Source organism: Trematosphaeria pertusa, assembly GCF_010094035.1.
Source record: "Trematosphaeria pertusa strain CBS 122368 unplaced genomic scaffold BU26scaffold_24, whole genome shotgun sequence".
NCBI lineage: Eukaryota > Fungi > Ascomycota > Dothideomycetes > Pleosporales > Trematosphaeriaceae > Trematosphaeria > Trematosphaeria pertusa.
In genome coordinates this window covers 417,108-432,627 of record NW_022987235.1, presented here as the reverse complement: position 1 = coordinate 432,627, position 15,520 = coordinate 417,108, and the positions used below count along the sequence as shown (strand labels likewise).

The 15,520-nt window shown below is 50.3% G+C and overlaps 4 protein-coding genes across 4 annotated transcripts; 3 read left to right on the top strand and 1 right to left on the bottom strand.

Annotated features, from left to right (window-relative positions):
* Positions 1-1,202: 1,202 nt before the first annotated feature.
* BU26DRAFT_178018 (uncharacterized protein) lies at positions 1,203-2,380 on the bottom strand. Its single transcript, XM_033820356.1, has 2 exons — positions 2,129-2,380; positions 1,203-2,082 (listed from the first exon to the last, which is right to left on the bottom strand). The coding sequence occupies exons 1-2, from the start codon at positions 2,261-2,263 to the stop codon at positions 1,567-1,569; spliced, it is 651 nt and encodes a 216-aa protein (XP_033676436.1). The 5' UTR covers positions 2,264-2,380; the 3' UTR covers positions 1,203-1,566.
* Positions 2,381-4,354: 1,974 nt separating this feature from the next.
* BU26DRAFT_177972 (uncharacterized protein) lies at positions 4,355-5,272 on the top strand. Its single transcript, XM_033820355.1, has one exon. The coding sequence runs from the start codon at positions 4,479-4,481 to the stop codon at positions 5,013-5,015; it is 537 nt and encodes a 178-aa protein (XP_033676435.1). The 5' UTR covers positions 4,355-4,478; the 3' UTR covers positions 5,016-5,272.
* Positions 5,273-5,780: 508 nt separating this feature from the next.
* On the top strand, positions 5,781-6,104 carry BU26DRAFT_571909 (uncharacterized protein; the record flags this gene model as incomplete). Its single annotated transcript, XM_033834191.1, has 2 exons — positions 5,781-5,938; positions 6,059-6,104. The coding sequence occupies 2 exons, from the start codon at positions 5,781-5,783 to the stop codon at positions 6,102-6,104; spliced, it is 204 nt and encodes a 67-aa protein (XP_033676434.1).
* A 4,755-nt stretch (positions 6,105-10,859) lies between these two features.
* Positions 10,860-12,246, top strand: BU26DRAFT_177960 (kinase-like protein). Its single transcript, XM_033820354.1, has 2 exons — positions 10,860-11,907; positions 11,957-12,246. Exons 1-2 carry the CDS (start codon positions 11,190-11,192, stop codon positions 12,127-12,129), a joined length of 891 nt encoding a protein of 296 aa, XP_033676433.1. The 5' UTR covers positions 10,860-11,189; the 3' UTR covers positions 12,130-12,246.
* The last annotated feature ends 3,274 nt before the right edge of the window (positions 12,247-15,520 follow it).

Sequence of the window (15,520 nt, the reverse complement as noted above, 5' to 3'; positions counted from 1 at the left end):
TTTTCGAGGACATCGTACTTCGCCTGAGCCGTATCACCCACTGTGGGCTCTCTGGGGTGGTCAAAGATTTTGTGAGGCTGTTCGGTTCAGGTCCGAGTTCGCGCGGGGACTCGACGAGCTGTCTGGAGGTGAGGGTGTCGACGGAAGCTGGTCGGCTGCACCTCGGCAATGCCCAAGCAGGCTAGCGCCTACGCTAATCTTCTTTCAGTTGCACCACCAGCTCAGCAGCCCCGAACGACCTCACCCTTTGCGCGACAGCGAGCCATGAATGGGACAGCGAGCCATGAATGGGACTGCGATGATGGATAAAAGCCGTCTCGTCCATGCATGCACCTCAGGGCACGAATAATTGCCCCACGTTTTCTTTCTACCATTCCCTGGCTGGCTGGACTCATGGACTCCCCGCATCGTGAGAGCGCCCATGAGCTCATGGAGATCGTCCATAGACTCCGCCCAGCCCCTCCGACCTATAACACGCAAGCTCACCCAACATAGCCGTCGAGCCCTCCATCGGGACTCCACCACCACCGGCGCTCCAGGCACTCAGGCCACGTACATCCTCGCTCGTCAACACCGCGCAGACCCAGAATGCCGTGCGTCAGGCCTTGACTCCATAGCCCCGACCCATCTGCCAAACGACTGCCCACTCCCGAGATTGCGACGCGCATCGAGCTCGTCGTCCGTTCCGAATACCCGCGTCTCTGACACGCAGCCAGTCGCCGCATGCCCAGCCCCGATATCGTTGGCTAGAACTCGTGCTGCAGATTGGATCAGATACATGGTGGCCAAGGCGGGAGCGAAATGGCAGCAGGAGGCAGGACCAGTCATAGATGGATGAATAGCTCGCGCGCCGCATGTCTTCCGCCGTGAGAGCCCCTTCGCTCCCACCCCCACGGCGAGCGAGCAAGCTCAGCGACCGAGGGAGATTTCTACCCATCACCAATGTCGGCGTCGTCGTTCGTTCATTCGTAGTTATATCAAGATTAAATAGTGATCAACTTCATTCCGCCTTCGCCGCCATGAGCTGCCATACCATGCCATATGCCCCTGCGCGGATCGATCGATCGATCGAAGAGTCACATGAAGAAGAAGCTTCTATGAACATCTTGTGAAGATACTTCAGCTCTACAGGCGGACAGATGGGCAGGCGGGCGGCGCGGCGCCGCGTGGCGCGAGATGCTGGCCCATGCTGTATGCCCCTGCGCGGATGGATGAATCGATCGAGATTCACATCAGATTGAAGAAGCTTCTATGCACATTTTGTGAAGATACTTCAGCTTTCCAGGCGGGCGAAGGGGCAGACGTGGCGAAGACGCCAGGCCACGTATGCCCCGCGCGGGTTGATATCCTATATACATCGAAGCCATGAACAGTGATTCCCCAGCCTCTCCTAGACAGATGGCAACAGGCCCAACTCGCCGCGGTATGAGGATGCACTGAAACCCAGCTCTCCAAACAGTAATACTCCAGCCCTCCAAAGGGGTGTGACGACAGGACCCTTTGGCCTGCGCGTGCCGGGCCCGACGACGTTGTTCCTCGGCGACAGCAACGGCGAGCATCGAACAGTTATCGGATGTGGAACGCCTCCACGGTGCGTGGACAGCTGCGGAGACGTCGGTCGCGAAGGGCCAGATCGAACGTGGCAAGCGATGGCGAGTGACTCAGGGAATGCTTCTGGTGGGCCTCGAAGGACGCATACGAGATCGGGCACGAAGCTGTCTGGGGTATTCTGCGGCGTCGAATGGGTCGTCGGGGTGGACTTCCAGCTCGTTGTGTGCCCATGGAAGTATGTATAGGCGTTCGTGAAGGCAGGCGCGTTATGTAATGCTCGGCGAAGCTGTCATCGTGGCTTGTGGGGTATGGAATGCTGCGCCGCGCCGCAGGGTATGGAGGAGCTTCGGTGCGGTTGTATGAGGTGCTCGGCGAAGCCGTCGTCGTAGCTGGGAGGATAATAGATGCTCGGCTGCGCGACGGGGTACGGAGGAGATGCGGAGCGGTTGTTTCGACAGTTTGCAATACGGGGCGGAGGGGGAATCGATCGAGGAGACGGTCGAGCAAGGTACGCGAGGCGGGGAGGCTTTGCTGGGAGAATGTTAGTGTGCGTTGGCGAGATAGGTGAAGCGCGTACCGTTAGATGTCGCCGAGGCCGACGGGAAGACCGACACTCCAGAACGATTGTGCAGCGAGCATATTGCACCAGCCGAAGGGAAAAACGTCGCTGGGGTGAGTCAGCGACACCCTCCGCTTGGAGGCGGCAGACCATCTCCACTCATGCAAGAGCAACTCACCACAGCAATGTTGTAAGAATTTGTGCGCAATCCGCTATCGCGCAGCGATCAATCCGCCGTAAGAGATGTTCATTCGAGGTCGATGCAGGTTGAGGGCGAGGGAGGCTGATACGCGAGGACTATTGTCACGTAATCCGAGCGTCGAACATGCCTGGTGTCGGCGAGAGGAATCCTGGAAGACAAGATAAACTGTCAGCCGAGATGCTTTGGATAGAGCAGCACGGGCACGTACCGTTGGTGTTGCAATCGCGTCTTGTGCGGAGTCGTTTATCAGCCATGGACGATTTCCATGAACGGCGTGAAGCAGCTTGGGGAGCGGGGCAGCTCGTCAGCTGCTGGCAATTGATTGCGGGTGATCGAGAGACACGGGGACGAGAAAATAAGTCGTTCAACTGGCCTCGCAGATGTGAGCGAGCCGGCATCGCTGTAGGTGTGATTTGATCGCGACGTCGGGTTCGGAGTTGAGATTTTCCTCGCTTAGTCAACCTTTCCTTGGCATGGTGCTTGGCATAGCAACGTCGCGTCTTCACGTCTTCCGTCCATGGTCTCGCTTTGGCAACGCCGCCGCTGCTGCACTCACCAAGGTGAGGGTGATGCATAGCGGCCTTGTTTTTCTCTTACTCAACGCCTTTGGTGGACCCGACGGGCGCGTCCAATCTGTGCGGTCGCCGGCTCCATGACTGCGCACTCCATACCCCAGCGCGTTTGCGATCTCAAAGATAGGCGCACAGGCACCCGCTCCGCTCGAAAGAAGCAGTTCTCGGCCATCAAACGAGAGTGCATGTCCACTTCCGACTCGGCCGCAGACCTCGAGACTTTCTGGGGCTTCCGTATGCTGGCACGGCCTTCATTCGACACTCTTCGGCTGCAGCTACAGCGAGTTAGCCGCCAAGCATCAAGCCCCGCGTGTCTGTCGCCCGCATCAGCGCGAGCTCGGTCGCCAGGTCTCCGCTCGCCTCATTAACGCCATCGGCCGCATCCACTCGGCGTGGTGCGCCGATTTCTGCACGCAGCTCGGCCGTCGCGGCGCGCCCGTCCTTCTCAAGCCCTCCGTCAACTACGCCGAGAGCCTCGCCGCCATCGCCGTCGCTTCCCCCTGCCTTCCTTCGCCCGCGAGGCCTCCAAGGTCTTGAACGAGGTGTACGTAAGCCGCAATACACATACGACCACGTTCACAAGCTAATCCCTTCACAATAGCCAGGGTGATGTAGTGCTGGTCGGCGCCTTGGCCTCTATCCTCGATCGACTTGACGCGAAAGCCCAGCGCACCGAGTCTTCAGAATCGGAGCATAGCGACACTGATCGTAAGCAGGTGAAACGCCACCCCAAGGAGGAGCTGTCGGATCCTGAAAAGGACGACGACGACGACGACGACGACGACGACGACGACGACGACGAAGAGGAGGAAGAAGCAGAAGAGGCGAGAGACTTGCAGGATACGGAGAAGACGCCCGAGACGGAGACTGAGGAAGACATCCAGGACTCCTCGAACTCGCGGTCGAAGCGCGTGGGCAAACGCCGCCGGCGCCATTCGCCTGAACGGGAACGACCACGACTGAGTTGAAGCTACGGCTTTTCAACAAGCGTCCTCGCCTCTCGTCCTTGTCCCCCGAGGGCGCACGAGGATCACCTGATGCCGAATCCCAGCCTGAAGAACCGTCGCCCGCGCGGTACGACGACTCCTTGCTCACACATCAAGCCTCTTCCCCGATCCGAGACCGAGATCGCCGTTCTACCAGCAATCAAACCAGGTACTTCAACCACGAGGACGAGGAAGGCGCCCAAATCCAGCAGGACGAAGATATCGGAGGCCTCGAGAACACCAAGCCATACGGCGCTTTGCAGGAAGACACTCCACGGCGGGAGACTCCACAGTCAGAGACTCCACGGCAAGCAACTCCACGGCCAGCAACTCCACGGCCAGCGACTCCACGGCCAGTGACTCCGCAGCAGCAGCACGGCCACACGCTCTACAACCCCGACGTCGTCATAAACAACATCACCCCCTGCACACCGAAGCAGGCTCCCACGCCTCTTCCGCCTTCTTCTGTCCTTCCCATCGTGCATCAGTCTCCCTCAGCGCCCCAGCAAGAGACTAGAGAATAGTCAAATCAGATACCTTTCTCCAACCAGCTCCAGGGATTCGCATCGACGCCAGCCATTGGTCGCCAAACATATCCACCTTTCGCCATGGAGAACTTCTCGCAGGAGGAGAAGGACCTAAAGACACAGCTGGAGACCGTCTTCGCGAAGGCCAACGCCTTGCTATTACGCCGCCGTGATAAGCTCACAGCTGCCGGGAACGCTGCCGAGGAAGCTCGCAAAAAGTTCGCACAAACCCAAGAAAGTGCCTTCGCATTTCTTCGATCCTTCAGTGATGGTGCTGAACTCGCCAGTCCTGAGCTGTCCACCGCACTGGCCCAGACCAAGGAGGTAATCGAGAAACGCATCAGCTCTGCCCGTGCTATAATCAACCACCACGAGCAACATTGGAAGTTAGCACAACAACAGCTTGGTGAGGAATATGTCAACGGCATAGATTTCTCCCAGCTTATGCCTGGGCTACCACGAGATGAGGGAGAGCTTCGTACTGTGAATGATCTCATAGAGCAGCTCGCTGCTGCAAGTCAAGACCTGGCGGAGAAAGAGGCAAAGGTGGAGGCTGCCCGGGCTATAGTTTCAGCAGTGCAGCAACAGCTCTCGCCAGTTCTGTCAAAGAAGGCATAGGGTGAGGTCGGGACAGCAAGCATAGCATAGGCTACATAGGTAATTCCAGCTTGCTCGAAAGTTTTCGGTTGAGCGAGCACCTGCTACGACGAACGAGATCGCTGTGGTGCCGACCTTCGTTGACTACAGGATACCTTCCCGCTTCTCGGCTCCCATCCGCTTCTGCCCCAGCCTGCCAGAAGGTCTTCACGAATTCCCCTTCCGCCCACCACATCACATCTCTTATTACTAACGCTGCTGACTAGCCGTTTCTCCTACTCATGAGCCCCCCTCCGCCGTCATCCTAACGGAAACAGCACCCATGTCAGGCATTATATCTGTCACTGGTAAGCGCACGGCAGATCAGGGAGCAGAGGACGGATCCAAGCGCGTTCGTTTAACGATGCTTTTTACGGAGGGAGAGATCGAGATGCCGAAGCGGAGCATGGCAAATTCGACGAGCTTTCTTGCTGGGTTAAGGGCACCTTGAGTCAGTGGCTGTGGCTTTCATGGGAAACATATCATCATAACAGGGATGAAGATGTGGAAGAAGTCGAATGAGAGGGGGACGCACGCGAGGCGTTGGAATAATACCCCCACAGGGGTGGGAAGAGCGGTGATGCTTGAGCAGATGAGGCCATGGAGGAAACCCATGCCTCCATGGGCGGAATCCATGACCTTTCTCCGTTCATCCCTACCCTTCCTCCGTCATCCATGCCCGCGCATTCGGCTTGAGTACAGCTTCACTGGGAATATTTGAGCAGACGGAGCGGGTAAACCGAGACCATGGACGAAATCCATGCCATGCCCCCATGGAGAAAATCCATGACCTTCCCCCATTATCCATATCTGCCCATTGGGCTGGACTACAGCTTTGCTGGCGATGAGTACCAACTGCCATTGCCTATGCTCTTCAATGCCTCCTTCTCGTCCATGCTCCCATTGTCCGTAGTGGAGGTTAGATGAACATCTTCACATTCATCTGGGTGGCGTGATTTACGTCCTGTACGCTATAGGAGTAGCAACATCTGGAATATAGACATAAGGTTTCTAACTGTCTACAGCCCCATTTGTGTCGACGTTGGCTACATCTTCCTCATCAGGCCCTGAAATGCAGCTCCTCGTCTGGCCCATGGCTTCCTAATCAACTCATGGCTCCTCCCCATGGGTGTTATACGATCTGTCGGTGGTGGCCTTCACTTCGCAGGTACAGGGGTAGTGCCGCCCACGATGCTGTGAGTCAGTCACCAAGGATGTCAAGGCTGGTGGGAGATTCTCTGGGCTGAGAGCTGCTGTACCAGAGTATTTGTACTGATTTCTTCTTTAGAGCTGGGATTAGGAATCTGAGACTAGTCTGGTGGGAGATTCACCGAGTTGAATGTCCGCTAGGGATTTCGTTCAAGGTGTCTCGTCAACTGGGTGTGGTTGTCGAGGCTGGTTGGGAAGTGCGCAAGCTTAGGATAAGGCCGAGTTTTCGGTTTAAGGTGGTGTTCGGGCTCTTCGGCGGCGGCTGCATGATGGTGCTGGGATTAACGAGAGGTCTCATGCTGGGGATTTGTCTGTCAACTAGCGGGTTCTAAAGCCAAGGGTTTATCTGAAGGGATCTAGGCTCTTCTTTAGAGGTTACGATTCAAGACTGCTGTACGATTCTTTCTTTCGACGCCTTGAAGATCTACGAACAGAGCCTTCAACATCAACCGAGCTAATATGCGTCCAGTCTAGACATCTTACCATGTGCGTCGATTCGAAGCACTCGTTTCGGGCCATGGTGGCCATCTGAAGATGATCTGAGCCTTTGCAGGGCGTCAGTGAACGCCTGTCGACTACGCGGCTAGCAAGTTGCTTTGCGAATGGCGGCGCCGTTGATATTCCGCCGTGTGTCGACTCGAAGAGCTTGTTCTGGATCATGGCGATTACCTGAAGATGTTCTGGCAGGGTGTTAGTAAATGCATTTCGGCCACACCGCTAGCTGGTTACTTCGCCAATGGCAGCAATCTAGATATCTCTCGCTGTATGTGTCAACTCGCAGCTCTAGTTCTAGTCCACAGCGACCAGCCGAAGATAATCCAAGCCGTCGTAGGGTGTCAGTAAATGCATGTTAACCACACACTCAGCTCGTCACTTCGCTAATGGTGACGACACAAGCAGTATTTCTTTCCCTGCTCTCACCTACTTGTTCCTACATCAAGCTGTAGTCAATCGAGCCGCCGCAGCTCCTGTTTTCCCCCATAATCCCCTTTCGACCGTGGATCTCTGACCTCGATAGCTATCTCTACTGACCCCACCCTGCTCTCCACACATGTCCCAATGGTGACATTCGGCGGTCAATCGTGCTGCCTCGACTTCTGCTTCCCCTCATCTTCCGTCTTCGACTAATCATTCTTCCGTGTTGATCGTGGTCACTACGCTATGGTCAATCAACCCGCTGCGGCTCCCGCCTCCTCCTGTTTTCCGCCTTCGACTAATCAATCTCCCGTCTCGATTGCAGTCCCATCTCGATCGCTGTCTCCGCTCAGCCCACCCTGCTCTCTACTCATGTCCTAGTGAGATCCTTCGGCAGTTGATTGTCCCTCATGCACCACACTATCGTCACTTGCGTTACCTTGAGTTCCATCCGCTGCCCCACGTCTTCTGTCTTTGACTGATTGATCTCCCATCTCGATCGCTGTCTCCGCTCGGTTCATGCTGCTCTCTACTTATGTTTTGGCGGCGACCTTTAGCGTTCGATCATCCTTCGTACGTTGTTCGGGGCTTTTTAATTGGTATTAAATATGCGCAGTTATCTACCTTCAATTCAAGTTATTCCTGATAGCCATCGAGAACGAAGACGTGTCGATGAAGGCGCTATGGATCTACAGACAGCGGAGAGGCTGAGTGGTGCCCTTGGGGACGGCGATTGATGGGCGATGTCCGAAATGGCGATCCTGGTAACGGTGTAGGAGGCTGAAGAGGGGGAGGCAAATGGAAGGATCTCGAGGTACTTGGAGTCGGAGCGAGAGCCGTCCACGGCTTCCATAGCCATGTCGCCAGCAGATTGACGGCGCTTCACGGTCGCCTCCGCGAATATCCGGGAGGAATATATGAAGGACTTCAAGGTCGCACTTCTCCGACGTTGAAGCGGAACGAGGAAGCATACACTCAGTGATGAGCTTCCAACGCCACGGAACACGCCGAACTTCAAAGGACGGGAACGGAACGGGCTCCTACTCTCGCATGATGAGCAGATAATGAGAGACCATAGAGCAGAAGGGAAGTCGAAGACGCTAGGAGCGTGGTAGAGATCGAAGAAGGGTGTGGCGGGTTGGTGGGAGCAAGTAGATCGAGGCGAGAGGTGTGTTGATATAGTAGGAAGACTTCCATCTCCGATCCTCTATTGGAGTTCCCAAGGAAGTTCAGCTCCTAGGCCTGACCGCGAGTGGGTGAATGCTTCCCGCTGGGAACCTTCTGCCCTTTTCTAACTCCATAACTTTCGATGCGCGTCTCCGAAGAATGACGGGAACTTGCGTCCATGCTCTTCGCTCGGCCCCTTTCTCTATTCGATCCTACTGCCCTATGAACGACTATCAGAAGACGTAGATCCATCATCTGCACATCCGTGTTCCCATGCTCCCTGCTCCTCATCTGTCCTCTCCCTACTTCCTCCATTATTTGAGACGCTATCTGCAAGTTCCATTCCTACCGCTAAGCGCTTACCCACCGCCAGACATATGCCAGTCTCCAGAGTAATAGATCATATCATCCACGTGATGCTATTGGTGCTAATTACGGAATCACTGGCACGTTCGAGACCCTTCTATCGAAGACGAAAGCGTTCGAGTAGCGAAGGTATCTCAACTCTGCCAGCACAGTCCCCAAGAAGCACGGCTCTGGCAAAACGCAGCTGCTTTCTGCCGTTCGACTACGAAAACCCAGCAGCGAACGAATATGTGGCACAGACGGCTAATAGATGTGCGACTGATAGCTAGACTAATGGTATATATTGGGAATGAGATCGCACGACGTATGGTAGAGGCGTAGGTCCATGGCGGCGTTATGATAAAATGCCTTCAATTCAGGAAAAGCTCCGTCCATTCCATATCTTCGTTCCTTTTCTGGGCAACTAACGTATTCACCTCAATCGTCCATTTCTTCGTTTCTTCGCTTCCTGCGCGGTCGACGTAGCCGCGTTAATTGATTAACCCTGTACCTGAGTGAGTGAATGTACGTCGAACTAGCTCGCCAGCGCGCAATTTATAGTCGATATGCTACCAAACGATCGATAGCAAATCCGCCAACAGCACCACTATTACTCGCCGACTTCCATCCATTCTATTCCCCAGTGGGGGGCCACATCGCGAAAACAAGGACCAAGGGGGAGACAATGGATAGCTTCCACTTCTGTTCTCTCACGTAACGTACTCAGAAGCTTATGAGGCAAAGCTGGCCGCGACGAGAAGATGTAGAATGGTGGTAGTTTGATTATTCTTGATGGGGGGCTTTATGAGATGATCCTATCGGGCTTCCATATGACGCCTTCGAGCTTTAAGAGCAGCTAACAGACATTATATCGGATAAGGGCATAGACATTGGAAATCCCTATAGGTCAGTCTGGATGGAAAGAATTGAGGCGCAGGACTATGCCATCCGAAGTGGTTGAATAAGCCCTAGAGAAGGCAGATAAGTGCTTCCCTCCGTCTCGCGTCCTTGCTCGTGACCCTGCAGCGCAAACTCTCCCACAGTCCCCGAAAATGACTCTAATCCGTCCCTTCTCCAGTCCCTGCCTTCCGAGACTACCACCAGCTCCCAGAACGCCGAATGCATGTCCATATACGACCGAAACCACTTGTTACTGTGATAACCAGCATGTGAGGATAACAAGAAGATGATTGTCGATGACCTGCGAGGCGTCAGCGCTCAGAACGGAGTCATGTAATTGCAGTAAGCTATTGTATACTTGCCGCCGCGAAGGCCACGATAGCACCAGATGTACTCGTAGTAACTTCAACGCACCATCTTCTATCCCCTACCAGCCGTCCTGTTCAGGCTCCTCCCTCCGCCCCCAATGTTCTCGTTATTATTATCGTCGGGTCCTCGTGGCTTCTTCGATGGAGGAGGCTGGCAAGCTGCACGTGTCGAAGGCCGTAACGTAGCGCGCTTCGAACGTCTTTTCGATGTATTCGCTTGAATCCCTCCGGTCGCCGAAGACGTGTTGCCTGCGGACACATCAGTTGCGGAGGTGCTGCTCATAACAGCGGTATGGGTGACCCTACTGGCCGTGAAGGCAGTAGTTGTGGAATGGGCGATTGTCGCACCGTGGCTTGCGAATGAGCGTTGCGGGGTTTCCGGCCTGGAGTAGGCTAGTCACGGTGGCAGAGGAAGTGGTGGTTGTAGCCCTCGTCGGAAAACTATAGGAAAGGTTGTTCCGGCGCGACGGCAGGCTTGTGGCGCAGCGCCAAGCAAGTCCAACTCAGCAAAGCGAGCAGAGCCGCCGTAGAGGACTCTTCCATCCGATACCAGCCCGCGACCGAGCGCGTTGCGTTGCGCAATACGTAGCATGCAATAGACCGTATTCACACCCTCTTCGTCCACCTCGTTGCGGCCATCCCATCCTCGAGTCCGCCGCCGTGTACCACATCGTCGCCGACGCGAATTACTACGTTGCCTTCGTCGAACATCCAACCGTTTCCTATTCCCTGTTACGCCGCGGTCAGAGAGTACTACATACCCGGCTGAAGCTTAGAAAGATCGGGGCGGCGTCCAGCGGCAGCCGTGACAGATCTTGAGGCACAACCTCCCGCCGTCCGTGACCTCCCGTCTTCTGAGGTCTCTTCGCGCCCCGCTATTGTACGACTGACGGTGTACGTTCATCTCTTAGGAGGTGAGATTCAGTCGCCGACTCAAGCCCGCTGCTGCCACCGCCGCCGCCGCCGAGCACCTAGAAGCACGTTCGACCTGCGACTCCTCACGCGACCAACATCGAATAGAACCACACTTTCTCCTAGCCACGTCCGTCCTATCTTTAAGCTCGCTGCCGTCCAGCCTTTTGAGCAGCCCCGCCTCGCCGTGTCACGGGCCAACTTGCCTCCCTCGAGCCAATTCTCCGCTGCAACTATATTCCCAAACGCGGTTTTGGCGATGATATCCCTCCTCGGATCTTCTAAAGAAGAATTATACTCTACCGACGAATACCGCCCTTATCTACCACGCAATTAAGAGATGTCGCAAATCAGATTCCCAACTGGTTTAAATATGTTAAACTGCCTCGGCTTTGGGCTTACCGGCATAGCGTACCTACAAAAGACCTCCGGTACTGTCATAAAATTTCCTCATGAAGGAACTGAGCGCGCCATCGATGTTGAGAGACGGATCTACGAGCGATTCCAGCAACACGGCGGACATGAAGGTCTTCTGCTCTATTATGGTCCGTTCGAAATTGGCATCCAGCTAGAATATGCGAGCCTGGGTAGTCTTCGCGCATACTTCGAAATCCATCATAAGATTGATGCTAAGGACCGACTTCGATGGAGCCAACAAATTACTAGTGCGCTTGCCTTTGTTCATTCGATGAATGTTATTCATGGGGATCTTACGTGTCACAACATTTCTTTGGACGACAACCAGAACGCGAAGCTTCTCGACTTTGGTGGTTCTTCATTAGATGGCTCTGAGCCGCTTATTGCGGCGACGAACAGCCACATGTGGCCTGGAGATGACAACAAATCACCTCAGGTCGATATCTTTGCACTTGGCTCCACTTTATACGAAATATGGACCGGCAAACCCCCATTCCACCAGCTCGAATCTTGGGACCCAGAAATCACCAACTCGTTCAAACGATCAGAGTTTCCTGAGACGAAAAGTCTAGGACCAATAGGCGACGTTATTAGAGGGTGCTGGCAAGGCAGGTTCGCAAGTGCAGATGATGTTGTTAAAGGTGAGTGCCTTGTAAATCTCATTAATTGTTATCTACTAACGCTACCTAGCCATAAACTCCTGCAGTAGAACCAGTCTTCTAACATCCGTGGTGGATTTTGTCTCTGCTCCACCCGTCCGCGAGACAACCATGGGACTACACAGTCCAGGGCGTCCGAAGAAGATAGCCAGCCGAAACTCACTGGTCATGGATGGAAGGAAAGGCCAATCGCGGAAGGTCTGAGTATGTGGGAATTGCCTGGTGGCGAATCCTCCGTACCCTGCCGCGTAACGAAGAAGAAAGCTGCGACAGAATCAGGGACGGAGGACAAGCGCGAGAAACGACTGCCGGGATTCAAGGAAATATCAAGTTTAGCGGGCCAATTTGGCCAGGACGAACCTACGCAAACGTCCCTTTCGACATCTCAAAGCCAACCACCCGCCGACATAGCCACAACGTCTAAACTAAGAATGCATTATGCTTTGTCCTAGGCTGGAGAATACAGCAGAGACCAGCTTGAGCATTTATAGGGCCGCTATGCTTCGTCGATACTCCAAGCCGCTGACCCATGCAAAAACAATTAAATCTCGAGTTAGCCAATATCGGCTCAATCACACAGACTGGGAAGGAGTAGGATCGCTACCAAATCCTCTAGCGCTCCAAAAACAGTACAGACTAACGTACTTTACAAGCGAACCGACCACACAAGCGAGCCGACCACTTTTGCCAAGCCCCCACCAAAAAGCCGCCATCTCAGTCAGATTGCTCTGACTCCGAGCTGCTTGAGATAAATCTGGATAAGCTATCCAACTCATCTGTATCGTCTTTAACTACCTAGCACGTTCGCGCGTTGTGCCCTGGCTCACCGCAGCGTCCACAGCGTCGCTGAGCTGGCTGGCCGTCGCGTGCTACCACCCCTTCGCGCCGCTTCTTGCCCTTATTCTGATCCGCAGCCTCCCTTTAAGCGACTAGCTGCAAGCTAGCTTTAATTATAAGGGTATCCCCTTCCTAAATCTACTTTCTTTTGCGCGAATTACGCTCCTTTTTCTATGCGTTAGCCGCTTAAAGCTAGGCGACTTTAGACTCTACAAGCACTAGCTAATGCGCTATTAGCTTATTACCTTTCTTAAGCTAATTAAGCAACTTAATAATATAAGTTAGTAACAAATTAAGGTACTATATAATCTTTAATTAAATTAGAGTTAATTAGAACCTTACTTTAATAAGATTACTAAATATTTTATACTTCTAGATAGTAGTATTAGTAGTAGAGAGTGTTAGCGTATATAATTAAACTTTAAGCTTTAATACTACTAAATCTAGGTTAAATAGAACTAAGCTAGCGCTTCTAAATTCTACTCTAATATTATTATTTATAATTAATATATAAAAAGCTATATAAAATATAGATAGAAACTTAGTTTTTATAATATAGTTAATATAGCTATATATTAGAATTTTAACTTAGTAGCTATATACTATCTTTAATAGTAAGAAGTAGCTAATATTAAGTAGCTATAAAAGGTATAATAAATATACTAGTATATAGAAAGTTATAATTTTATTCTTTTTATAGTACTACTAGAATATAATAGAGCTATAGCTTTTATAGCTATCTAAAATTAGTAGATAATATATATCTATAATATAACTTTTAGTATATATATTAAAGTACTTTAGCTATATAATACTAACTTTATTTATTATCTAGCTACTTTTAGAAATAGCTATAATCTAGTTATATAGTAGCTAGCTATCTTTATACTATACTAAGAGATAGTTTTTACTTATAATAATAAAAAATAGTAGAATCTATATATTATCTACTACTCTTACTATTATAATTACTAAAATCTACTTATAATTATCTAGTTAAAAACTCTTTAGTTATAATTATCTCTTAGAGCTAGTAACTACTACTTAAGATAATATTATTTCTATTATAAAGCTAGATTTATTAAAATTATATATATCTTTATTAGTAATACTATACTTTATCTTTATATTATCTACTAGGTTAAACTATATCTAAATAATTATAGAATCTTCTTACTTTACTTTCTAATAGTTATACTTATAATTAAGCTATATTTTAAGCTTAGAATAGTATATAATAAAGTAGTTTAGCTAGTTCTTACTTATAATCTTTTCTCTCTATTTAGTAAGTAGCTTATTAGCTATATTTTAAATAGTAGTAAGCTAGAGAGTAAATTCTTATACGTCTAGGTCTAGTATATACTTAACTATTATCTACTCTTTATTTATAGTAAGATTTATTTAATTAGATATCTTTTTATATTATAGAGTAACTCTAGCGTATTAATTATAAACTTTTTTCTATAGTATATTATAGAGAGCTATAGTATATTATAAGCTTAGCTTAGAGTTCTATTAAATAGTCTAAAGCGTAAGCTATATCTAGAATTTATCTAAAGTTAATTAGGTTTTTATAGAGAGCTTTATAATAAAGATAGTAGTATTTAGTAGAGACTTAGTATTTTTAGACTATTTAATAGTATAGAGCTTTTAATAGTAGAGTATATTAATCTTTATTCTTTATCTTATCTTAAATATTATATTAATCTTTTAGTATACCTTAAATAAACTAGAAGATAAGTTAGCTTAGCTAGAGATTTACTAGAAAGAATATACTTCTAATATATTACTATCTACTATATTAGAAAACTTTTAGTCTATCTATCTAGTAATATAGGTAGCTAGCTAATACTAGTAATTTTTAGATAAGTTTAGAGTTATTAATTCTTCTATCTAGCCTTTTAAACTAGATATATACTATTTAAGGTATTACTTTAGTATATCTATAGTTAGTAGGTCTATCTTCTCTTATATTATCGCTTTAGCCTAGATATCTAAAAGATCTATAAAGAGTAAAAACCTAGAAATACCTTTAGTAGTTGCTATTTTAGTAAACTTAGGCTAATGTACTCGTTTTAAGATCTCTAGACTTCTTTATAGTAGCGGTAAGTAGATAGAGCTACAGGTTAAAGTTTGCGGTGGTAGTAATGCTGTAAAAGTAACTATGCCGTAAGTCCTCGCGATACGGCTAGCAAAGACCTTTAGCTTAGAGCTATAGAGTAAAGGAAAACTAAAGATGCAAAGAGCGATGTAGTAGGCGAAAAGAGGGCGAGGAGCTGGCGACACCTACAAGATGCGGCCGAGTAAAACTCATCCTGCAGGCCTGGAAAATCTCTAATAATGTTTACGAAAGCTAAAAACAGAAACGTAAAGGTGTTAAATGGAATATAGGACAGTGTTGCAACGGCTTACCCAGTACACGATAACGTAATTTAGTTTTCGGTTTTTTCAAAAATGAGCCTCATTCTTGAGCGTGAGGATCCAGGCATTAAAAGGGCCCAAATGAGCACGCATTTAAAGGGCCCAAATGCGCACGCAAGGAGAGGTTCATACTTGCCTGCTTTCCAGGCGCCGGTCTATGGCCCACGCTCCCACGCTTTGCCCAACTTCGTGCGGTTGTTGATATTCGCTACCAACGTTCCGCCTACTTACTCAGCGGTTGCCAATAATCGCTACTGGCCTTAACCGCTGCGCTGCCCCCGCTCCCGCTGCTCCCGTTGCCCCGTCACTTCGGCCCGTTCGTCAAGAAATCGCGTCA